The sequence below is a fragment of the Globicephala melas genome, chromosome 14, assembly GCF_963455315.2.
Source record: "Globicephala melas chromosome 14, mGloMel1.2, whole genome shotgun sequence".
Lineage (NCBI taxonomy): Eukaryota > Metazoa > Chordata > Mammalia > Artiodactyla > Delphinidae > Globicephala > Globicephala melas.
Genome location: NC_083327.1, coordinates 21,113,960 through 21,139,881, shown reverse-complemented (window position 1 = coordinate 21,139,881; position 25,922 = coordinate 21,113,960). Strand labels below are relative to the sequence as shown.

The window sequence follows — 25,922 nt, the reverse complement described above, 5'->3', positions numbered from 1 at the left end:
AACAAAAAATTAAGTGTATTTTGTGCTACTATCATAGACTCTGAAAATTAAGTTCTGATGAAGTCTACCAAATCAAATTATCTAATGTCTTGTTATCTTGTCTGATAGTTGACCACAACTGTATCACATAATGACACAGCACAAAAAGCCAGTGATGATATCCAGATATAAGTTTTGAGATGTTATCGCCCGCATACCAAACACAATGAAGGTACTTACCAGTGGTCATGCAAAACTCCTTAATTCACTGTTTCTGTGAGAATTGCAGGGCATGTTAAATTCACGTCATTTACTCAGCCATCCCCAAGTTCCTCCTCAGTTCCTCCTTATATACTTCCTATACGCGATCATAATTAAATCACTTAATACATGTAAAATGCTTTGAGCAATGCTTGGCACATAGTAGCTACTAAGTGTCGGTTGCTATCATTAGTATTATTTCATGTGCTAAAAGTGATGCTTTGTATGTCACATGCCCTGCAGAGATTCTAAAGTATGGTTTGCTTTAAGCAAGTTCAATCCAGTGCTCCCAGCAGGGAGAAAGTCTAATATGCAAGGCATCTTCTATATATTATTTTCTTGTTTGTGACAGAACAGGCAAATCACCTTAGAAGTGATCAAAGTGATCAAAAATGTGTTTAAAAGATTTTGTGTGTGTGCCTCTAGATAAAAGCTACCAAGTGATTACTTGAAATGGTAAATGTTGAGAACAAATTTAAAACTTTTTGATAACTCCACCACAAAGATGCACTGATTAAAACAGCCCCTTCTCATATTACATTACCTTCAGACTATAATAAATCACTTACAATATTGTTAAAGTATTTCACTATATATTTTATTTTTATAATAATGAATCTGATATGCTCTAATCTCCTTTGGTTTGCTATACATCATCCATACATCATTCATTCCATTCACTTAAAGCATCATCTTCATGTCCAGGTATTTCTGAAGTTGGTGATTGGTCAAGACTGGATAAATCTTTATATCTCACTGAACTCAGCTCAGACTGTATCTCAGGTGTCGAGGCTTTTGCCCCCCAGAAATCTTTGACTGCCGCCCTGGAAGAAAAACATTTTTTAAATCTTTTATGAAATGAAAACTAAATAGATTTATATTTAGTTTTCTATATATAGAAGTGCCTCCTTAGTCATGATTTATTTTTACTGTGTGGTGCACCAGCTGCATTGTGATAGTAGATGAGCCCTCAGATGTACCAGGGGGTGATACTTATGTAGGTATCAGAAATATTCTCATATAAATGAATTAGTAGGTTACAATAACCAACTTTTAAAGTTGTGATAACTACAACTAGACAACACAAATATTAATTCAATAAACGTTTTTCTTTAGCAACTACTACGTAAAATTGTAAAAATTGCATTGAAAAGCTTTCTCATGGTTGGGGATCAAGTCATCAGATTAGGTAGCTTGAACTAGGAGAGTCTCAGGAGGGATGAAGAGAGTTGGACAGTTTCAAAACCCATGTGAGAAGCATCATGGACAGGAGCTTGGATTCAACAGACAGGGAGGGGCAGACAAGGAGGACATCAACCAAGGGTGATGGCTTAGTTTCAGTCCTTCACCTACCAGTTTATAATTATGAAGATCAGTACAAAGACCACGAATATACACATAATAACTCCCATGGTCAGAACCAAAACTAGGACTGCATCAATGTCTGGTCGGCTTGATCTTTTCATCTGCAATTCTAGAGAAAAAAACACCTGATGATTATTACTACTGGAAAATAAAAGAAAATGGATATCTAAATGGAAACTTTATATTTGAAAAACTCTAGAAAAATACAGAAAGAATTAATGGAAGCAAAGTTATTAATGAACTTGCTCTGCGTGTTTGAAAAGTGTCCTTTTCAAACACACAGAAAAGTTGAAAGCATTTGACAATAAACATCCCACCACCTAGACACTACCATCAACATTTTAACTATCCCTCTATCCATACTCTTCTCAATCCATTGATTCATCTTATTTTTTGATGCATTTCAAGATAATTTGCTGATGTCTGCACACTTCCTACAAAATTCTTCAACAGGCATATCATTAACTAGAGTTCAACATTCGTTTATATTTTTTCTTTTGAGGTAAAATTTATGAACACCAAATTGCACAATGATCTTAAATGTGCATTTATTTAGTTTTGGCAAATGCAAACAGACATATATAATTCAAACCCCTGAATATACACAGAATATTACTATACCCCAAAAGTTTCCTCGAGGCCCCCCAGTTAATCCCTGCCCCAACCTCTAGGGACAACTACTGTCCTGATTTTCTTTTCCACCATAGATTAGTTCTGCCTGTTCTAGAACTTCATAGGAAGGGAAACATACATTAAGCATTCTTTTGTGTAAGGCTTTTTTACTCAGTGTAATGTTTTGGAGATTCAACCATATTGTTGAATGTATCAATAGTTTTTTTCTTTTTTATTACTGGGTACTATGCCTCAATTAGTTTATTCTATCTCCTACTGATGGACACGTATGCTGTTTCAGTTTGGGGTTATTATAAATAAACTGCTATGAACATTCTCACACCAGTCATTTTGTGAACATACATTTCCATTTCTCTTGGGTAAATACATATGAGTGGAACTGTTGGGTCATAGGGTAGAGGTATGCTTAGTTTTCCAAGAAACTGCAAGATCTTTTCCCAAACTGATTGTACTTGCTGTACTTGTTTTATAATTTTTTTTTCTCCCAGATTTTGGCTTGCCTATTCATTTTTCTAATGATTCCTTTTCTTTCTTTTTTTTTTTTTTTCTTTGCGGTACGCGGGCCTCTCACTGTTGTGGCCTCTCCCACCGCGGAGCACAGGCTCCGGACGCGCAGGCTCAGCGGCCATGGCTCATGGGCCCAGCCACTCCGCGGCATGTGGGACCTTCCCGGACCGGGGCACGAACCCGTGTCCCCTGCATCGGCAGGCGGACTCTCAACCACTGCGCCACCAGGAAAGCCCTCTAATGATTCCTTTTAAAGAGCTGAAGTTTTAAACTTTCTAACATAAGTTTCAGGTGTACAGCATTATAATTTGACATCTGTATCCACTGCAAAGTGATCCCCACCACAAGTCTAGTTACCATCCATCACCATACAGTTGCACTCCCCCCTTCATCCATTTCACCCACCCCTGAATTCCCTTCCCCTCTGGCAACCAGTAATCTGTTCTCTGTACCTATGAGTGTGTTTTTGTTTTATTTTGTTTGTTTTTTTAGATTCCACATATGAGTGAAATCTTTGTATTTGTCTTTCTCCAACTGACTTACTTCACTTAGGATTAATACCTTCAAGGTCCATCCACGCTGTTGCAAATGGCAGGATTTCATTCTTTTTTTATGGCTGAATAGTATTCTATTGTATGTATATATACCACATCTTTATTCATTCATCCACCAATGGACACTTAGGTGGTTTCTATATCTTGGCTATTGTAAATAATGCTGCAGTGAACATAGCGGTGCATCTATCTTTTTGAATTAGTGTTTTTATGTTCTTTGGATAAATACCCAGAAGTGAAATAGCTGTCTTATGGTAGTTCTATTCTTAATTTTTTGAGGAATCTCCATACTGATTTCCATAGTAGCTGCACCAACAATGCACAGGGGCTCCCTTTTCTCCACATCCTCTCCAACATTTGTTATTTCTTGTCCTTTTTGATAATAGCCATTCTAACAGGTGTAAGGTAATATCTCTTTGTGGTTTTGATTTGAAATTCCCTGATTAGTGATGTCAAGCATATTTTTATGTGCCTGTTGCCCATCTGTATGTCTTCTTTGGAAAAAATGTCTATTCAGATCTTCTGCCCAATTTTCAATCAGGTTGTTTGTTTTTTGTTGTTGTTGATTAGTGTGAGTCTTTATATATTTTGGCTATGAACCCCTCATCAGAGATATCATTACAAATGTCTTCTCCCATTCCATAAGTTGTCTTTTCGTTTTGATGATGGTTTCCTTTGCTGTGCAGAAGCTTTTTAGTTTGACGTAGTCCCATTTGTTTATTTTTGCTTTTGTTTCCCTTGTCTTTGAGTCAGATCTACAAAAATATCACTAAGACCTATATCAATAAGGTTACTGCCTATGTTTTTTCTAGGAATTTTATGGTTTTAGGTCTTACATTCAAGTCTTTAATCCATTTTGAGTTAATTTCTGTGTATGAGGTAAGATAGTGACCTTCTTTCATTCTTTTGTATGTGGCTGTCCAGTTTTCTCAACAACATTTTTTGAAGATGAAGTTTTTAATTCTGATGAAGCCTAATTTAGCAATCTTTCCTTTATGGTGATTGTTTTTTGTCATGTCTAAAAAGAAACTTGCCTACTCCTGAATCATACAGATACTCTCTTATGTTTCCTTTTTTAAGCTTGATGGTTTTAGCTTTTACATTTAGGACTATAATACATCTCTAATTTTTGTATACATTGTAAAGTAGGAATTGAAGCTCATTCTTCTTCATACGAATAGCCAAACACCACTTTTAAATCAGCATTCTCTCCCATATCTTTCTGTTCTTCCTGAAAATAATGCTATTATGGAGACATGACCAGTTTACCATATGCATTATAACACTGCTACATTGTAAACTGATAAAAATTCAATTTATATCAAGCATTACTTACTTAGTGAATTATGTAGCTTTCTTTTGGCTATTCCTGGCCCCTTAATCGTAGACTCATAAAAGATTCATGTGGGGAAGGGCCAGAAAGGTCATCTTATACAACTTTTATACAGATAAGCAAACCAACATCCAGGGAGACATAATGATTTGTGCAAGCTATGTTTTATGTATTTTAGTATTTTGGTAAGTACCACTCTAACAGAATTAGTCTCATATATGGGAAATCCCAACTGCTTATTCATCTGGATTTTCTTCCTGTTCTTTAAACACCATGCAGTATAATATTCCATTTTCCTTGGTAATTCTAGAGCTATAAACTCAATTTAGTAATCTCGCTAAATAGTTCCAAGTATGGTAGACAATTTATATCATATTTATATTCCAACATTGTTGGATTTTAAAAATCTTTTTATTTTTGATAATTTTAGATTTATAGAAGCAGTGGGATTTTTAAAGCTCAAATTTAAAAAAACGTTTTAGGATTAAAACTTGAGAAGAAATGCAAAATTTCTTTCCATTTATCTACTACCCTGCAATACTAGCCAAGAGAAGATGGAGAATGAGAGGTATAAAGATTTTGGTTCATTTCAATGGTAGTCTTCTTGCAAGGGTCCCTTAGATTACTTTTGTATCTAATAAAAAGATAGTCTGCATTTCTACTGAAATTTTCTGATAAAAAACAGGCTGAATTTCGATGCTCTCACTTTTTAGAAAAACTAAGTTTATGTTTATATTAGTTTCTTAGGGCCACCATAACAAAGTACCACTAACTAGGTGGCTTAAAAACAACAAAAAGGGCTTCCCTGGTGGCGCAGTGATTGAGAGTCCGCCTGCCGATGCAGGGGACACGGGTTCGTGCCCCGGTCCGGGAAGATCCCACATGCCGCGGAGCGGCTAGGCCCGTGAGCCATGGCCACTGAGCCTGCGTGTCTGGAGCCTGTGCTCCGCAATGGGAGAGGCCACAACACTGAGAGGCCCGTGTACCGCAAAAAAAAAAAAAAAAAAAAAATATATTGTCTCACAGTTTTGGAAGATAAACGTCTGAACATAAGGTGATGGTAAGGCCATGCTCTCTCCAGTGGCTCTGGGGAAGGATCCTTCCTTTCCTCTTCCAGCTTCTGGTAGCCCCAGATGTTCCTTGGCTTGTGATAGCACAACTCCAATCTCCGTGTGTCTTCACATGGCTGTCTTCTCCCCGCGTGTCTTTGAGTCTTCACATACATTCTCCTGTCTCTCTGTGTGGCTGTGTCTAAATTTCCTTCTTCTTATAAGGACACTAGTCATATTGGATTAAAGGCCCACTCTCCTCTAGTGTGTATGATTTTGTCTTAACTGAATTAATTACATCTGCAACCACCCTATTTCCAGACACAGTCACATTCCTGAAGTTCTAGGAGTTTGGACTTGAAAGTATCTTTTCAGGGGGACATAATTCAATCAAAACCATGCCTAACTATGAAAGACAATTATTGTGGAAGTGAAAAACCTGTTATATGAGAGAATGGATGGGACATTTTCATTAATTAAACCATATTTACCCTGAAACTATTTCAATCATGCATTCGTTTCAAGCCAGTACCATATTGTGTGAACATTTATAGCCAAAATACTTGTTTGATGTCTAAAGAGCCAAAAGGGTCTGTCACAGTGGTATGCCCAATTGTCCTTTTTAAAAGAAACTAATAAATACCAAAGTTTTCTGAAAACATTTTGTCATTTAACCAGTGCATGTGCTGAGATGGCAGAGCTACCCCACCAGCCTTGGACAGCTACAAGAGAGAAAAATCAACTTTGTCTCACTTGCTGACACCGGGGTCTGTGCTCCAGCCCTTAGCTTACACATGTTGCCTTCTAACATAGGAAGAGCTAACCACTACTAAGCTGTCCTAACAGGGACCAAGCTGTGGGGAATATAACTGAGAATGGCCTTTGAATCCTTTAATATCCTGAACTATGACTCACTGAGATACTTTTTAGTTGATGATGTTTGGTCCTTTTTTGCCTTTTATAGCACTTGATTGAAATTATCCTTTTAATAACACCTGTTATCCCAACATAGGAGTAAGGTTATTAGCTTTCACCATAAAGATGGTTTTTTAAGGACACTGAACAACACATCAAAGAAAGTTATAGTTTATTTTTTAAAATCACCCCCAAAACACCTTATCTTGTTTCCAGTTCAATAAAGGGTGTTATGTTTCATGGTATCTCTAGACTGCATCTTGAGTTCTTTACTTGGGATTGAGAAATAGCTTCAAGAAATCCATGAACTCTCTTAAAATTATGGGTAACTTTTGGCATGTTAGTATATGTGGGTATTTTTCTGGGAAAAGCCTCCTGAGCCTTGATTGGATTCTCAAAAGAACTTGTGACCAAACCCCTCACACACCCAAAAACACAGATGACAACAATAAAAATGGTTAAGAGCAACTCAACAAAAGGAAATAATTATTTGGATATAGAAGACATCATAGTTTAAATTGAAAAGACATGCACATGGATCCTTTTTGCAAGGGAAGCACAGTTTCTAACATGTAAAATTATGTTCGGGTCAAGATTTGTGTTTTGTGACATATATTGAGGACTGTATTGTTTCATAAAAAAATGTCTTCGAATGAATAATTTTTAAAAAGATGTGCTTTGACATAACGTTTCTTAATTTTATTTATTTTACTGTATCAAAACTTTTGTTAAGCATCCATTAGAATTCTATGTATCCATTTTCACCTCTGCGATAGAAGTAAAAGTAAGAATATAATTCAAGTTAAAGGACTGTTCTTTGGAGATAATTCAGGAATACACCAGTTTCCCAAAGTGAGGTACATCTGACTCTCTTTGTGGAAAAAAATAAGAATTAAGTATTACCTTGTAGAAAAGTCTAAATGGTATAAAACTAGTGGTTCCCAAAATGTGATCTCTGGACCAACAGCACCTAGGAACTTGTTTGAAATGGAAATTCTTGTGCCAGCTCCACTAAAGATCTACAGAATCAGAAATTATAGGGGTTGGGCTAATGATCTGTGGTTCAACAAGACCTCCAGGTGATTTTGATGTGCTTTGAAGTTTGAGATATAAGCAAACCAAAACATTGCCGGGTACTTACCAGTTGTTGTATAGATTGTGAATTTAATAGATGCTACTATTTCATTATTATCCAACGTTTCACACTCAAACGCCTTGGGGTGAGTATCCCTGTGAACCTCCAGGATTGCTGAATCATTTGCAAGTATAATGGCTTGCTATTTTAAAAGAAAAAAAAAGGTATCAACATTCTTCATGAAAACTTAAGATCAGGAAACAATTTATTTCTTGTAACAAAATAAGAGTCACTTTCTCTCATTCTAGTACAGTAATTAATTATGCACATGTATTTTAAAGTCAGATAATCCAGATAACAAGTACCAACTTCCTGCCTGTGTGAAGCAGGGCAAGTTACTCTCTGCATCTCAGCTGCAGCTCGTCCTACATATCCTTGGGTTCCATGTCAGTGGACTCAACCAACCGGAGATTAAAAATATTCAGAAAAAAAATTCCAGAAAGTTCCAAAAAGCAAAACTTGAATTGGTTGCACAGTAGTATTGACTTGGCATTTACATTTTATTTACAACTATTTATATAGCATTTACATTGTATTATAAATAATCTAGAGATGATTTAAAGTATATGGGAGGATGTACTTATGTTATATGCAAATACTACGCCATTTTACATATGGAACTGGGCATCCCCAGTTTTGGTATCTGAAGGGGTCCTGGAATCAATCCCCTGAGCATAGTGAGCAACAGCTGTATTTATCTGTAAATGGGAATAATGACAGGAATTACCTCATAGATTTTTATGTGAGTAAAAGAAACTCTAGCACTTTGTGTATGTCTGGCACTGAATAAGTCCTCTATTAATGTTAGCTACTGTTATCAGTACTGTTTGTACTATATATACAAATGAAACTATTGCTTCCAAAATAGAACACTTTCCATAAAATAGGTGTTTTTAAGTTCTGATAGTAGCTGGCCCTAAGGCATATGTAAAGTCTTAGCCTCCCTAAGCAATGAAAAAATTTAAATCCCAATAATAATAAAGTTGCATGATTTTAACTTCATTTTTGCAAACTGCTTTTAAAGAGAAAGTTTTCTGAGAGTGATCAAGCACTGGGAAACAAATTTTATCCCTCACTAGAAAGCACCAAATTACATACATTCATTACTCACTTGGTCTGGCCTTAGAAGTCTCCAAATATATTTGAAACGGTTTACAGGAGATGTATGAACACATGCTAGCCTAACACTTTCAAGACTTTCTGAAATTGGTTTACCCCCTGAAATAAAGAAAAATTAAATACATATATACCAATGGGCACTGTAAACTGCTTTATACACAATACTACTTTTAAAAGTCACTTCCAACTTTAAAACCAATTACATGCTGGAAGTTAGCAAATGTATTACTGAAAGTCTGACTGTAGAGGAGCAGAGAGGCGTCAAAGATTAAGTCGCCAAAAGAGGCAGGTAGAAAACACCATACCTGTCTGTTCCTTCAGCAGAATAAATCGTGAAGAAGAGATAGCAAGGGCAAACTACTTAGTGATCTATTAAACTTTGAGATCTACTAGTGGCTTCCAATTTACTGGTTAGGGTCAGAACCCCCCTCCCGCCCCATACACTCCGCCCCTTCCATGTTTAAAGATAATGGAATCTGACTAGTGAAAGGTGGTATAGAGTGGCTCTCGAAGTTCCCAATGTAGGGTTTACCAATCTACTGATAAGCTGTCACGACCAAAGTCTCAAAAGCATTTCACTTGAGGACAGCCTCAACCACAGACCCTGAGTGCAATATGGTTCCAGTGTACTAGAGAATGTATGTTAAATTTACACATCACTGAAAAAATGTGAAGCAAAAGTAGAAAGAGTTGTAACTGTCTAGAGAAGCGGAAGCTTAAGTTTTCTTATGAATTCCTTTCAGTATATCATTTGATCACCTCCTTCCACTCACGGCAACCTGAGGTTAAGGGTATTTCCCCAGAGTAAATGCTTCCTCAGTCTCCCTCCAATACATAGGCCAACTCACAGCCACAATCTACTGGTCCACGACATTCTTCCACCCGTAGGATACATTTGGATTCACTCCCAGGACATCCATTTGTTAATATAACTTCTCTTATACCAACACCTTTGGTAAAAGAAATCAGCAAATGTTAAAAATAATAATAATAATTCCAGAGTTCCTTTACTTTTGCACCTAGGTCTTTTTGAGACTTTTCTCCTAATTTCAGAAATTAAATTCCTAAATTCAGGGTAATAACATTTAGATATTTTTAGGTCCCTCATTTTGAATTATTTCATAAAACAGCATTTTCCAAAGCGAGTTACATGAAACACTATTTCCTCTGGTTGTTACCATAAGAAAAAGGATTCCATGATTATATACATTTGGAAATTATACATTACATTAAAATGAAAGGAACCTCTTTCCTCAGAATTTTAGGGGAACTTTTAATATGCTAGTAAATTAATGTGCTTTTATGTGGAAACTTTCATTGATCTAAGATGTAAAATTTTTACATTTTAACATCTTTGAAATCAGAATGCATCTTAGAATTGACAGTGTGTCAAGAATGGCAGCATTTTTCCTTTTTTAGAGTTGCATAAAATGTGATTATCACAGCCAAGAAAGTCTTAGATTTGATGAAATACAGTAGTACACAGGATCTTCTAAATTTATTTGACCATGGAACTTTTTTGTTGGGGGGTGGGGTGGGTTGAGCTTGCAGAGGAAATTACAAAGATTAGATTTTAACATAAATGATGCTTTTTAATATCTAAATTGGTAAAAATCCCTGTATTAAATACATCAGGATAGACTATTAATGACCAAATCTCCATTTCCAAAAAGATACTCTCATTAGAATTGCAATACATTTCAGAGCAAGAAATCACGTCTTTACTGACTGATCTCCACTGAGTTTGCCCTACCATCACCAAAATTGAAGGAAATGATAAAAGCTGGTTCAGTGACGTGTTGAACATGTCCTGTGATAAATGACCTGTGATTAAGACTCTGTTGTCACAGGCTAAGGAATAGCCCATCTTGATATCCTTTCTACCAGATTCCCTCTTTCAGTCCCTGCAAGATGTTAATCATAAAACCCATTCTTAAGGCAAGGGAAAGTTGAAGTCTAGAGATGGCTTGTAACAGCGCTCCTCAAACTTCAGAGTGATTGCAAAACACCTGGAGACATACTAACATGTGAATTCTGATTCAGTAAGTAGGTCTGCAGTAGGTCCTAAGGTTCTGCATTTCTAACAAGGTCTCAGTCGATGCTGATATAGCAAGTCTGTGGACCAAACTTTGAGGCACAAAGGAGAGTACTCCATATAAGATAAAGAGAAGGAAGGTTGGAGGGGGAAAGGTCTCTTGATTAAAAGAGATGCTTAAGAATGGCTGCAGAATGGCTCCCCTTGAATTTATGAATGGCACTTCTCTAGAGGCATAGCCTTATTCTGAAATGCATATTTTCCAAGCAGGTATTTTATGCATTTACTTAGCCAGATACAGTTTATCGCAAGGATGTGTGTAGATGTGAGATTTTCTGTAAGTCCATACTTAAAAATCTGCCTGTGTATTCCAAGAGAAGAAAACTTTTTGACTGCTAAAATACTGTTTTGGGGTTCAACAGAATTTTCACTAAGGCATTTTTTCCTTTAAATAGTTGTTATAAATTGAAAAGATTTCTTAATACTTAAAATTATAGATGTGAAATATTGCCTTTTATGGTTTATTTTCTTTTTAGAACTTATCACCATCTGACATATTACATGTTTTACATATTATTGGGTGGGCCAAAAGGCTCATTCGATTTTTTCCGTAAGATGGTTCTAGTAGCACTTAGTTGTCTTTAACTTCATTCGAAACAATTTTGTTAGATAGTATGTGACAGCTATCATATCAGCGTGCATTTAAAAAAAGACTTATCAAAATTGGTGAATTTTTGTGTAGCCATTTTAATGTTGAAGATGGAAGAAAAAAAGCAACATTTTTTGGCATATAATGCTTTATTATTTCAAGAAAGGTAAAAATGCAACTGAAACGCACAAAAAGATTTGTGCAGTGTATGGAGATGGTACTGTGATGGACTGAACATGTCAAAAGTGGTTTGTGAAGTTTTGTGCTGGAGATTTCTCACTGGACGATGCTCCACAGTCAGGTAGACCAGTTGAAGTTGACAGCAATCAAATCGAAACAGTAATTGAGAACAATCAATGTCATACTATGCAGGAGATAGCCGACATACTCAAAAATATCCAAATCAAGCGTTGAAAATCATTGGCACCAGCTTGGTTATGTGAATCGCTTTGATGTTTGGGTTCCAGGTAAGTTAAGCAAAAAAAACCTTCTTGACCATATTTCTGCATGCGATTCTCTACTGAAAAGTAATGAAAACATTCGTTTAATGAAAACGTTCCATTTTTAAAACAAATTGTGACAGGCAGTGAAAAGTGGACATTGTAACCATGTGGAACGGAAGAGATTATGGGGCAAGTGAAATGAACCACCACCAAACACACCAAAGGCTGGTCTTCATCCAAAGAAGGTGATGTTGTGTATTCGGTGGGATTGGAAGGGAGTCCTCTACTATGAGCTCCTTCCGGAAAACCAAACGATTAATTCCAACAAGTACTGCTCCCAGTCAGACCATCTGAAAGCGGCACTCGACAAAGTGTCCAGAATGAGTCAACAGAAAACGCATAATCTTCCAGCAGGATAATACAAGACTGTGAGTTTCTTTGATGACCAGGCGAAAACTGTTACAGCTTGGCTGGGAAGTTCTGATTCATCCATCATATTCACCAGACGTTGCACCTTCAGATTTCCATTTATTTCGGTCTTTACAAAATTCTCTTAATGGAAAAAATTTCAATTCCCTGGAAGACTGTAAAAGGCACCTGGAACAGTTCTTTGCTCAAAAAGATAAAAAGTTTTGGGAAGATGGAATTATGAAGTTGCCTGAAAAATGGCAGAAGGTATTGGAGCAAAAGGTTGAATACGTTGTTCAATAAAGTTCGTGGTGAAAATGAAAAATGTGCCTTTTATTTTTACGTAAAAAACCGAAGGCACTTTTAATCTCTTTGCCCCTACCAAAAAATATGTTCTTTGAAGGCAGAGAGTTTCCACTTCTTTGTTCACTGCTTTATTCCTAGCACCTATAACAATACCTGACACAGAGTAGGCAAGAATAAAAAAACAGAAAACAAAAAAAAATTGCTGAATAAACAAATATAATATATAATTTCTGAAGTACACCTTTTTTTTAAAAAATTTATTTACTTATTTTTGGCTGCTTTGGGTCTTTGTTACTGCACGTGGGCCCTCTCCAGTTGTGGCGAGCGGGGCCCTCTCCCATTGCGGAGCACGGGCTCCAGGCACACGGGCTTCAGTAATTGTGGCACGTGGGCTCAGCAGTTGTGGCGCACGGGCTTAGTTGCTCCGCGGCACGTGGGATCCTCCCGGACCAGGGCTCGAACTCGTGTCCCCTGCATTGGCAGGCGGATTCTTAACCACTGCGCCACCAGGGAAGTCCCTGAAGCACATCTTTAAATAATAGAGTAGGACAGTATCAATTACTAGAATTGTCATAAAAATAATTCTCTACCTGTGAAAATTTCTCAAGTAAGCAGCCAGAAGATGTAATTTGCAAATGAATAAACACAGGTTTATTACACAGAATTCCTCTAATTTTCTGACTCTGACACACTAAGAAGTTAAAGTAAAAAACAGGTTTCAAACTATCTCAAGAGACAGAAAGTACAATAATGGTTGCAAGGGGCTGGGGGGAGTGGGGAATTACTGTTGAATTGGTGCGGAGGTTTCAGTTTGGGATGATGAAAAAGTTCTGGGGTGGATCGTGGTAATGACTGCATGGCAATGTGAATGTGCTTAATTTCACTAAATTGTACCTTCAAAAAATTGTTAAAGTAGTAAATTTTTTGTTAAGTCTATTTTAACATCATTTAAAAAATGCTATCTCAAAAACAATTCAGGCACAATTTTTGACCAAAAAATAAAAAACGTACATATTGTTCTGATCCATACCTGCATGGACTTTCTGTCTTCTTATCCTCTGGTTTTTGTCCTTCCCTCCTGTCACTGTCTTTTTTCCAAGGCAGATTCTATTTAGAATAAACTTAATTTCATTGTGAATTATCTACTGTCTTCTTAGCACACTAGTCTATAGTGGTTCTCAAAAGATGGTCTTTTAAAAAACAGCATCAGCTTCATTTATGAACTTGTTTAGAAATACAAATTCTTAGACCCCTTCAAAGGCCTAGTGAGTTAGAAATTTTGAAGTAGGCCTAGCAATCCATGTTTTAACAAGCCCTGCAGGCACCTAGGGTGAACACTTAAGTTTGAGAAACACTGGTCTATTATAGCATGTGTAGTCTTAATCCCACCCCCACGTAAGAGATTTTTATGTCCAATTTCTATTCAAGGAATGATCAAAATAAGTTATAGTTTTTGAATATTATTTTCCCCACAAAGCCAATACCTCTTTTCTCTAAAACATGACATATAAATTGGGAAAATGTATCATTAAGAATAGACTATTATAAATAAAGTAAATTTCTTGATAGATTTGCCAGCACAGTATGTGGAAGACATCTGTGAGATGCATCAGAAGATCTTTCATCTTCTGAACATCTGTGAGATAAAGTTTTACTTTGGTGAAAGCAGTTTATGTGCCCCTCCTCCCAAAATATATACATATAGGGAGTTGGCTTAAAGTAAGACCTACAGGTTATGAACTGAAAATACCCTACCTTGTAAAGCAATCAGTTTGAGTTTTGTGTGTAAATCATAGATATTAGAAATAGAAATCAGTGAGAGATGAATGAGAGTACACATTGTTTTTACCCCCCCGCCCCGTCCCAATACAATGTTATTTATCTGCTCTATGCTACTTACCGCATGTAACGGTGCACATCCCAAATTCTACTTCTTTGACTGTTGTCCTATTTGAAACTAAACATAAATGCAAAAATACATTATTTAATCATAGGAAAACTTTTCTAAGTGAAGAACTCTTACTTGGGGATGGAGGATACAAGCACTTATCATATGGGAAGCAGACATTTTTAAAGTTTTATTAGATCAGAAAAGCAATGCCATTCCTAGTACATCTTCTATTACTGTTTAAATCAAAAGAAAACTAAACCTTTGAAGAATTAAATTAGGAAATAACTTACAAAGATTTATGTTTAAACCTTGTACATAATTTAAAAATAATGTTTTTCATCAGTGTAATACATGGTGAGTTAAAGTTATATAGGAGGTCAGAAAAACACAAAAAAGCCTGCCAATTATAGGGCCCAATTTTTTCTATTCTCCGTTTTCCAAAAAAATTTGAGTGTGTTATTTCTACCCAAAAAGAAGTAGTTATGCAAAGTGTTCATTAAAATTATGTTATAGATTGGTTCTACTCATTCTCAGGTTAAGATGGTAAATTATTCCTAAGAATTTATTTCGACACTTTATTTAGCAGGATAATTTAGGAATATATAAGTATTCGAGTAGCTAAATATTGTTGGTTTTAAATCTCAAGTTTCTCTTTTTCTAATTGTTCTGAAATCTGACATGAATTCCACTAGCTGTAGCATATAATCAATTCTTCATAACTCAGATTAGGACTAAAAGCTCAATAAAAATAAATATTAAATGAGGTGCTAGAAGGTAATTTTTAAAAGGCATTATGTCCTGAGGCAACAATATTACATGGGACTATGCATCAAAATTGGAGTCCAAATTGCTACTCTACCACTAATTAGCTTTTCTGAGTTTGGGCAAATTCCTTCAACTGTGTCAGGCCTATTTAACCCCTCTGCAAAATTTGGAAAGGAGAACCTATCTGATTATCATAAGAATTAAACATGATAAAGTACATGCAAGCATTCTGTAACTTGTTTAGCCCTACCAGCATTCTTAAGATAGCATAACCTCATTCACACTTCATTCATTTTGCACTTATTAATTTCATATAATTCTAAGAATTTTTCCTATTTTGATTATTGTAATTTTTCATAAACACTTCTATACTTATAAGCACCAAATACAGTGCCTTGAATATACAGCAAGCAAATATACACTTGATGTATATATAAGTAAATCAATATTGACTTCGTAAAATAATTTGGATTATGACTCTGATCAATTATGAATTGACATTTTTGCTTGAAACGCTTGGATACCTTCTGCTGGTACATTATGAAACATAAATTTGAATCTAAGGCATTATAACTCCATCACCTGGGTTTAGCCTGAACTCTAGCATTTACAGATAGAACTATCCCTTGACCAGTTTAAATTGTTAATTACTTTTAAAACTAGAGGGAAGCAATAGCCACTACGCTTTAGAACATGCTCTTTTCTACCCTAGTCCTCTTTTTCATATTTCCAAAGTCAAGGACTTCTCCAAGCTCTCTGAAATGTAATGTTATCAAGGCAGTACAAACCTCAATTCCACCATTAACATCAGATAGTCAATTTCTTTATGTCGCTGAGGGTCACTATCCATCATCAGGAAGCAAAAGAATGGCTGATAAATACAGCACCTACTTTGTACTTATAGGAGACATAAGACTGCCAAGGATATTTAAAAGAATCTCAGATGGGTCAATTTATGGAGGGAAGAGAAGTATTCTCCTTTAGATGGCTGAAAACCTGCAACTGACCTTTTACCTACAAGCACGTGAGCTACTAATCAATATAACATGTACCACAGCTTGTCAAGTTTTATTGCTTAGTGAGCCAGGAGAATAAGGCAAATTTATGTATCAAACACAGGCTCAGTCTTTGTTGGTTAACATGTATTGTATCCTCTAACAAAGCCTCTAGTTGGATCCCTTTATTGGTGTTTTCTACTGCCACCGTTCCTTTGTGACTCAAAGTTGAACTTACAAATAAAACACTATCACACTGCAGAGGTGCTCAAGGGTGGAGGCTGCATGAAGCTGACACGGGGCTTCCGGGGAATTTTGTCAGCATCTTGTTTTATCTAGATGTGTCACCGTGAGGGGAATTGGGAACTCCCTTGAGTTCTAACCCAAAGTGCAAATGTGAAAAACGGAGGAAGACCTCAGGCACTTTGGAACTTCAAGGAAAAAAAAAAAAATCTGCAATGGAAAGGAAAAAACATAACTGCAAGGGGAGTCAAAATCGGTCCCCGTGGTGGGAAGCTACTCTCTGATGTTTAAAAAAATAATCACCTATTCCCTTGTCCAGAGCAATATTTTGCAGTATTTCTGTAGCAATTTCTATACGTGTGCTCGTTTATCTTGCTCTGGTCTTGGAGAATTAGCACATCTTTTTTTTAAGGCCATGAGGTGTGCGATAATGTATAAATTCGGGGTTGTTTTTGAGAGAGAGCTCTACAGATGTTAACTTGGATAATTCTCATCGTCCTCAAAGAGCAGGGAAGGCTTGACCCTCAAAGGGTGCCTGCGGGTCCCCGCCAAGGAGCCTCCCACACTTACCATCCGTCCTGGCCTCAGCCGGGGGCTCGTTCTCGGCCTCGCTGTCGTTTTCAGCCTCCTCCTCGGCCTCGTTCTCGCCCTCGCCCTCGCCCTCGCCCTCGACCTCGCCCTCGCCCTCGCCCTCGTTGGCCAAGCTGGGATCCTGGACCGCGGTGACGTTGATCCCGAACGTTGACTGGAGGCCCGCCAGGAGCAGCCAGCCGACTGTCAGCAGCAGCCTGTCTGAGCAGCCTGCGCCCCCGGGGCCCATGGTTCTCGGCCCGGACGGCCGCCCAAGGTGCAGTCGCAGCCGCCCGCTCCAGATGAGAGGTGCTTCGAAGAGAGGAGAAGCCCGACTCCGAACGCCCACACCGTGCCCCGGCAACCACTGAGACGTCACGGAACGTCACCATCGCGCTGGGCCCACGGAACGCGCGTTGGCCTGACCACAGGGGTCCCAAGGGCCACTTCCGACGGCGCTCGGGTACACCCCGCCCCTTCCGGCGTTCTAGGCCAACCCGGCACGCTGGGCGGGTCCATGCCTTCGCACTTCCTCATTAGGCGAGCTGCCAGCCAACTGCTGGGGGTGGCCGTTTTCCCTCACCCTGCTTTGTGCTAAAAGGTGCTCGTCCTTCCTGCATTTACGCCTCAACAAACCAGACTCCCTAGAGCCCAAGCACTCTCTATATGACTTGGCTTCAAATTACTTATGCACAATAGCCAACTCGGCATGTATCAAGAATGATTCACCATGGCCTTGTTAGGTAGGTTGCCCCAAACTTGATCCGTATCTGCAGGTGAGGCTTGATTTGTAGAGGATATAGGGGTGCACTTTCTCTCTTTGATCTGAACACTATTGCTGTTGCAGCTCAGGCATGTACTCACGTTTTAAGAATTTGTGCAGTGCCATCAGCTCCGCGTGGGGCTTCGTTGCAAGGTGGGGGTAAAGGAAAGGAGAGGGGAAGATGCAACTACTGTCAAACTAGTTCTTCTCCTTTCTCTACTTGGATAGCTGATGTTTTGGGAACCAAATGTCGGACTTAACCTTTGTCTCTTGTGAATGTCTGTCTTCGTGCTTTTGGCCTACTTTTTAAGGTCTCATTGAGATTCTTCTGAAATCTGATTCTGTTGCCTTAATATATTAAATATTTCTCCCAAGTTTGATTTGGAAAAAGTTTCCTTCAGATCACTAACAAAATGTTTAAAAGGGCAACAAGCCAAGAATAGAGCACTAAAAAGTCAGTCTCTGACAATGATCCACTAATCCACACGTTGATTTAACCCAAGAATCAATTCTTTTACTAAAAAAGAGTTCTGTCTTTTACTAAGGTTGAATCAGACTGGAAGCTAGAATACCTTGTCATTCCCACTTGAATCAGTAGAAAATATTAGAGGTAAGTGTAACTCCCCACTGTCCTCTTGATGGTACTTAGTAGTATCACTGTGTCCAATTTTGTCATAGAAAGAAATGAAATTCAGTTAGGTTCCTTCAGTTAATGGTGTTAATTTCAAGAGGTCAGCTCTAATTAATTAAAATTTCTTGAAGAATAGACTCATAGGCTTTTTGAGTCAAAGAAAGCTTAGAAATAATCTAACACTCCAAGTTCCTTATTTTTAGGTGAAGAGATTAAGAACTGGAGAGACGGGTGGGGGGGGGGTGATGAATTGTGCGATTGGGATTGACATGTATACACTGATGTGTATAAAATTGATGATGAATAAGAACCTGCTGTATAAAAAAATAAAATAAAAAGAACTGGAGAGATTAAATGACTCACCCAAGATCATCCAGAAAATTATCTGTAGTGCAGGGCCTCACAACCACATTTCCTGAATGCTCATTCAATGCTTAGTGTTTCATATGATTTAAAATTAACAATGAAGAAGCAGTCAGTGGGTAGTCAAGAGTTCAAGGACTGAAAACAAATTAGGGTTAAAGTTTTTTTATCTTGTTATTCCACATTTGACTTGATCTAATAGCTATAATGTGGTATTAAGAAAAATTGATGAATAGATGGTTTGATGGATTTCTGTTTCGGGTTTGAAACAAAGCTCATTTGGCTATGTTTCTATATAATATTATCCCCTACCTTGAGGTTTAATGTCTAAATCCATATGACACATGGGCTGAAGAGTAATCTACTACAGAGTGAACTTCAGGCATAAACTGGCTTTTTTTTACATCTTTATTGGAGTATAATTGCTTTACAATGGTGTGTTAGTTTCTGCTTTATAACAAAGTGAATCAGTTATACATATACGTATGTTCCCGTATCTCTTCCCTCTTGCATCTCCCTCCCTCCCACCCTCCCTATCCCACCCCTCCAGGCGGTCACAAAGCACCGAGCTGCTATGCGGCTGCTTCCTACTAGCTATCTACCTTACGATAAACTGGCTTTTGGAACATATGTACCACCAGCCTCAGCAGACTAACAGCAAAGCAAGTAACTGAGAAACCTATTAGGAGGGTCTTCAGAGCCACTTATTTGTAGCAAAAGTAGATTACTTGAAACAAAAATGAAATTTTTATTTGAATTTTTCTTTCAAAAATGCTTTTAGTTTTGAAAATAGTGAGACAAGAACTGCTAAGAATGGTCAGTATTAAAGTTCAAATTGGTATTGGTAAGGAGGCCATAATAATATTTTATATCAACTAAAATACCATAAAATATTAGAGCAACTCAAAAGATTGTGAGGGAAATTAAAATGAGAAATTAAGAGATGATCTTGAGGCACAAAGATGTTTGTTTCATGGCCAAATGAGTCCAAATTTTTTCTTTTTTAAATGCTAAGAAAAATAAGTCACCCATTATGCTTTCAAGCACAAACTTGAAAAAGAACATCTGTAGTATTTCATGGCAACATTGTTGAATTCTTCATATTTAGGACACATCTTTTTCCTGAAGATGGTATCTTTTGGTATCCTCTTTCCTGAAGAGGAAGTCCTGTGAACTCTAAGACATGTGATTTAATTCAAAGAACCATTAATGACTAAATAAACAGCTCCAAAGAGAATCCGGATGGAAATTAAGGGTTCAAAGAGGAGCTGAAAGATTTTACTCTTAAATAAAGAATATTCAAATAATATCTGTAATAGCAGCAATACTAGTCCCTTATAAAATATTGTGTTCCTCACATAAGTTATAAAAAAAGTATCTGCACTCAACAAACTTACAGTACTTCTAGTTGAAGCATAAATAAGTGAAACAAACATTAAGGGCATAGTATCAAGAGAGGTTGACCCTACTCTGACCGTACAGGTACCAAGTACGAGGAATTACAACCTCAATCCCTGATTTGTACCTCTGACCTCCTTGCCTCAGTTCACTCAGCTCTCCTCACCCTGCCTGGCAGTAAGCATCTCCAACTCCAGCTCCGGTTTTATTCTTAGTTTCATTTTGTTTTGGTTTTTAATCAGGAATGGATGTTGGATTATTTCAGATGTTTTTTCTGTGTCTATTGAGATGATTTTTTTAGTTTATTAATATGATGAATTATATTGGTTGATTAATGTTAACCCAACCCTGCATTCCTGGGATGAAATCTACTTTGTCCTGATGATTTATTTTATCTTTTTAATATATTGTTGCATTCATTTGGCTTATACTTTGTTTATAATTTTTACATCTCTATTCATGAAGGATATTAGTCTGTAGTTTTCTTGTAATGTCTTTGTCTTGTTTGGGTATCAGTGCAATGCTGGCCTCATAGTATGAGTTGGGAAATATTCTTTCCTCTTCAGTGTTCTGGAAAAGTTTGTTTAAATTGTCATTATTGCCTTTTTAATATTTGGTTCAATTCACCTGTAAATTATCATCCTGAATATTTCTTCATGGGAAGATTTTTAACTACAAATTCCATCTCTTTAATAGATACAGGTTTGTTCAGGTTATCTGCTTCTTTTGGAGTGAGCTTTAGTAGTTTGTGTCTTCTAAGGAATTTCACCTTAGTTGTCAAATTCAGAGGGATAACAACAGTGTTTATAATAACAGTGTTTATAAAATTTCCTTATTATCCATTTATCATCTGTGGAATCCACAGTGATACCTCTCTCATTTCTGATATTGATAATTTATATCTTCTCTCTCAGTCAGGCTAAAAGCTTATCAATTTTATTGATATACTCTCAAAGAACCAGCTTTTGATTCCAATGACTTTCTCAGTTGTTTTTATACTTTCTATTTCATTGATTTCTGCTTTGATCTTTATTTGCTTCTTGTGTCTAGTTTGGATTTAATTTGCTCTTTTTTTTCTAGTTCCTTAAGATGAAAGATGAGGTCATTGTTTCGAGACTTTTCTTACTTTTTAATATAGGCATTCAGTGCTATAAATTTCTTCCTAAGTACTGCTTTAGCATTAGCTCAGTTTCTAATTTGCTGTTGTTTCATTTTTATTCAATTAAAAATATATTCTAATTTTCATTTTGATTTCTTCTTTGACTCGTGGATTGTTTAGAAGTGTGACATTTAGTTTTCACATATTTGGGAACTTCCCAAATATTTTTCTATTGGTTTCTAGTTAGTTGATTACAGTTGGGGACATATTGATATTTTGTATTATGACTCGAAACCTTTTATTAAGATTAGTTTTATGGTCTAGAATATGATCTGTATTGGTAAATGTTTCATGTGCATGTGAAAAGAATATGTATTCTTCTCGTTTTTTTTAATTTTTGGCTGCGTTGGGTCTTTGTTGCTGCACACGGGCTTTCTCTAGTTGTGGCGAGTGGGGGCTACTCTTCATTGTGGTGCGCGGGCTTCTCATTGCAGTGGCTTCTCTTGTTGCGGAGCACGTGCTCTAGGCACACAGGCTTCAGTAGTTGTGGCATGTGGGCTCCGTAGTTGTGGCTCACGGGCTCTGGAGCACAGGCTCAGTAGTTGTTGCACACGGGCTTAGTTGCTCAGCGGCATGTGGGATCTTCCCGGACCAGGGCTCAAACCCATGTCCCCTGCATTGGCAGGCAGATTCTTAACCACTGCACCACCAGGGAAGTCCCTTCTTCTCTTGTTTGGTGCTTGTTCTATAAATGTCAGTTAGGTCAAGTTGATTGATCATATATGTCAAGTCAGCTATATCTTTGCTAATTTTATGTATACTTACTCTATCAGTTATTAAAAGAGAGGTATTAAAATCTTTAACCATAATTGTGGATTTGTTTATTGTTCCTTGCAACTTTATCAAATTTTGCTTTGTGTATTTTGAAGTTCCATTATTATGGGCATACATATTTAAGATTTTTATGTCCTCATGATTAATGACCCATTTATCTTCTGAAATAACCATCTTTATCCCTGGTAATATCCTTTTCTCTGAAATCTACTTTTTCTTACAGTAAAATAGCTAATCCAAGATAGAGTGGAAAAACTAGCTATCTTTTGACTGATGTTAGAATGGTATATCTTTTTCTGTCCTTTCACTTTCAACCTAATTGTGGCTTTATATTTAAATTGTGGCTTTGGTAGGAAACATATAGTTGCTCTTTGTTAAATAAAACTTTATTTTGAGACAATTGTAGATTCACATGCAGTTGTAAGAAGTAATGTAGAGAAGACCCATGTGCCCTTTACCCAGTTTTCCCCAATAGTTTGCAAAACTGTAGTAAAATATCAACCAGGATTTAACATTTACACAGTCAAGATACAGAACATTTGCTTCATCTCAAAGACTCCTCATGTTGCCCTTTTATTATAGCTACACCCACTCTCTGCTACTCAAATTCCTCCTTAACCCCTTGCAACCACTAATCTGTTGTCCATTTTTATGATTTTGTCAATTCAAGAATGCTGTATAAATGGAATCATTCAGTATGTAATCTCTTGGGATTACCGTTTTTTATTCAGTATGATGTGTATATCAAGAGTTTGCCCCTTTTTATGGTTTAGTATTCCATGGTATGAATGTAACACAGTTTGTTTAACCTCACCCATTGAAGGATACCTGGGTTGTTTCTAGTTTTTGGCTATTACAAATGAAGTTGATACAAACACCTGTATGTAGATATTTGTGTTAACATAAATTTTACTTCTCTGGAATAAATGCCAAGAGTACAGTTGCTGGGCTGTATGCTAAGTGCACATTTAGTTTTTAAAGAAACTGCCAAACTGTTTTCCAGAGTAACTGTACCATTTTATGTTCCTGCCAGCAATGTATGAGTGATCCAGTTTCTTCGCATCCTCACCAACATTAGGTATTGTCACTTAAAAAAAAAATTTTAGCCATTTTGATGGTGTATTCTATGTTCTAACTACTAGTTCTCTGTCAGATATGTGGTTTGAAAATATTTTCTCCCAGTGCGTAGCTTGTCTTTTCAGCCTCTTAACAAAGTCTTACATGGGGCAAAACTTTTAATTTTAAGGAAGCCCAATTTAACAGTTTTCATTTGATTGATCAGGTTGTTGATGTCAAGTCTAAGAACTCTTTGCCTGGCCCTATCCTGAAGATTTTGTCCTATGCTTTTTTCTGAAAGTTTTACAGTTTTATATTTTATACTTAAGTTTATGATCTATTTTGAGTTAATTTTTGTGTAAGGTGTGAGACTTAGAGTTTTGGTTTTGTTTTGGTTTTGGAGGGGGCAGGGTTTGCCTATGGATATCTAGTTATTCCAGCATAGTGTGTTGAAAAGGCTGTTCTTCCTCCTTTGAATGGCATTGGCACCCTTGTCAATGATTAGTTGGTCATATTTGTGTAGGTCTATTTCTGGGTTCCCTGTTCTGTTCCACTGATCTATGTGTCTATCCCTTTGCCAACACTACAGAGTCTTGATATTGTAGCCACATAATCTTGAAACGGGGTAGATTGTTTTCTTCCACTCTTTTTCTTATTCAAAAAAATTGATAGCTATTCTAGTTCCTTTACCTTTTCATATAAATTCTAGAATAATCTGCCTGTATCTACAAGAAATTTTGATAGGAATTATGTTAAACTTGTATATCAACTTGAGGAGAATTGACGATTTTACTCTGTGAATTTTCCAATCATGAACATGGTATTCTTTCCAATTATTATTTATATATTTGGTAGCTTTTACCATATGTGTTGTACACATTTCATTAGATTTATTCCTTAGTATTTTTCTCTTTTTTTGGTGATTTTAAATGGTGTTGTATTTTAAATTGTTTCTGTGTGTTCATTGAAATATAATTGATTTTTGTATGTTTATCTTGTATCCTATGAACTTGCTAAACTCACTTATTAGTTCTAGACTTTGTGCAGCTTTCTTGGAATTTTCCACACAGACAGTCATGTCATATGTAAATAAGGACAGTTTTATTTCTTCCTTTCCAATCTGAATGCCTTTTATTGCCTTTTCTTGCCTTCCTGCACTGGCCAGAACTTCCAGTACTAGGTTGAATAAAAGTGATGAGAGCAGACATCTTTGCCTTTTTCCCAACTTCAGGAGGAAAGCGTGGAGTCTTTCACTGTTAAGTATAATGTTAGCTATTGGTTTTTGCAGATGTTCTTTAAACAAGTTGAGGAAGTCCTCCTTATTGCTATTTTTCTGGTAGTTTTGTCATGAATGGATGTTTAATTTTGTCAAGTGCTTTTTCTGCATCAGTTGATATGATCATGTGTGATTTTTCTTCTTGATAGCCTGTTTGTGTGATGGATTACGTTGATTGATTTTTGAATATCGAACCAGCTTTGCATCCCTGGAATAAACCCACTTGATCACAGTGTGTAATTCTTTTTTATATGCTGCTAAATCTTATTTGCTAGTATTTTGTTAAGGATTTAAAAATCTAAATTCTTGAGGGATATTGGTCTGTAGTTTTCTTTTTCTGTACTGTTTCTTTTTTGGGGGGCGGGTATCAGGGTAAAGCTGGCCTCACTGAATGAATTGCGAAGTGTTACCCTTCTATTTTCTGGAAGAGATTGTATAGAATTGGTGTTAATTCTTTAAACACTTGGTAGAATTCTCTAGTGAAACCATTTGGGCCTCAATATTTCTTTTGAGGGAATTTTTAAATTACAAATCAATTTTCTTTATAGTTGTAGGGCTATGCAAATGATCTGTTCCATGTTGGGTGAGTTTTAGTAGTTTGTGCTTTTTGAGGAATTGGTCCATATTGTCTACGTTGTCAGATTTATGGGTGTGGAGTTCTTTGTAGTATCCCCTTATCTTTCTGCTGTCTGAAGTGTCTGTAATGACATCCCTTGTTTTATTCTTAATATTGATAATTTGTGTCTTCTCTTTTTTTTTTCTTCGTCAGCCTTGCTAGAGGTTTATCAATTTTATTGATCTTTTCAAAGAGTGAGCTTTTTGTTTCATTAATTTCTCTATATTCTGTCTTTAATTTCATTGAGTTTTATTCATATGTTATTTCTTTTCTTCTGCTTGCTTTGGGTTTATTTTCCATTTCTTTTTCTAGGTTCTTGAGGTGCAAGCTTGAATTATTGATTTGAGACTTTTTCTCTTTTCTACTGTAAGCATTTAGTGCTATAAATATTCATCTTAGCTGTAGGTGTGCCCCAGAAATTTTGGTATATTGTATTTTTATTTAGTTTAAATTATTTTTTATTTCCTTTGAGGTTTTCTCTTTGACCCATGGATTATTTAATAGCATATTGTTTAGTTTCCACATGTTTGGAGATTTTCCTGTTATCTCCCTGTTATTGAGTCCTAATTTAAGTCCGTTGTGGTCAGAGAACATAGTGTATGATTTCAGTTCTTTTAAATTTGTTGAGGTTTGTTCTGTGGCCCAGGATATGGTTTCTTTTGGTATGTTCCACTGGCACTTGGTAATAATCTATATTCAGCTGTTGTTGAGTGGAACATTCTATAAATGTC

General features: G+C 36.6%; 1 protein-coding gene across 1 annotated transcript; it reads right to left on the bottom strand.

Moving 5' to 3' along the window:
* Positions 1–904: 904 nt before the first annotated feature.
* SPACA1 (sperm acrosome associated 1) lies at positions 905–17,405 on the bottom strand. The gene is made up of 7 exons (XM_030859478.2): positions 17,198–17,405; positions 14,592–14,648; positions 9,699–9,800; positions 8,843–8,949; positions 7,738–7,873; positions 1,594–1,714; positions 905–1,064 (listed from the first exon to the last, which is right to left on the bottom strand). Exons 1-7 carry the CDS (start codon positions 17,403–17,405, stop codon positions 905–907), a joined length of 891 nt encoding a protein of 296 aa, XP_030715338.1.
* Between the last annotated feature and the right edge of the window lie 8,517 nt (positions 17,406–25,922).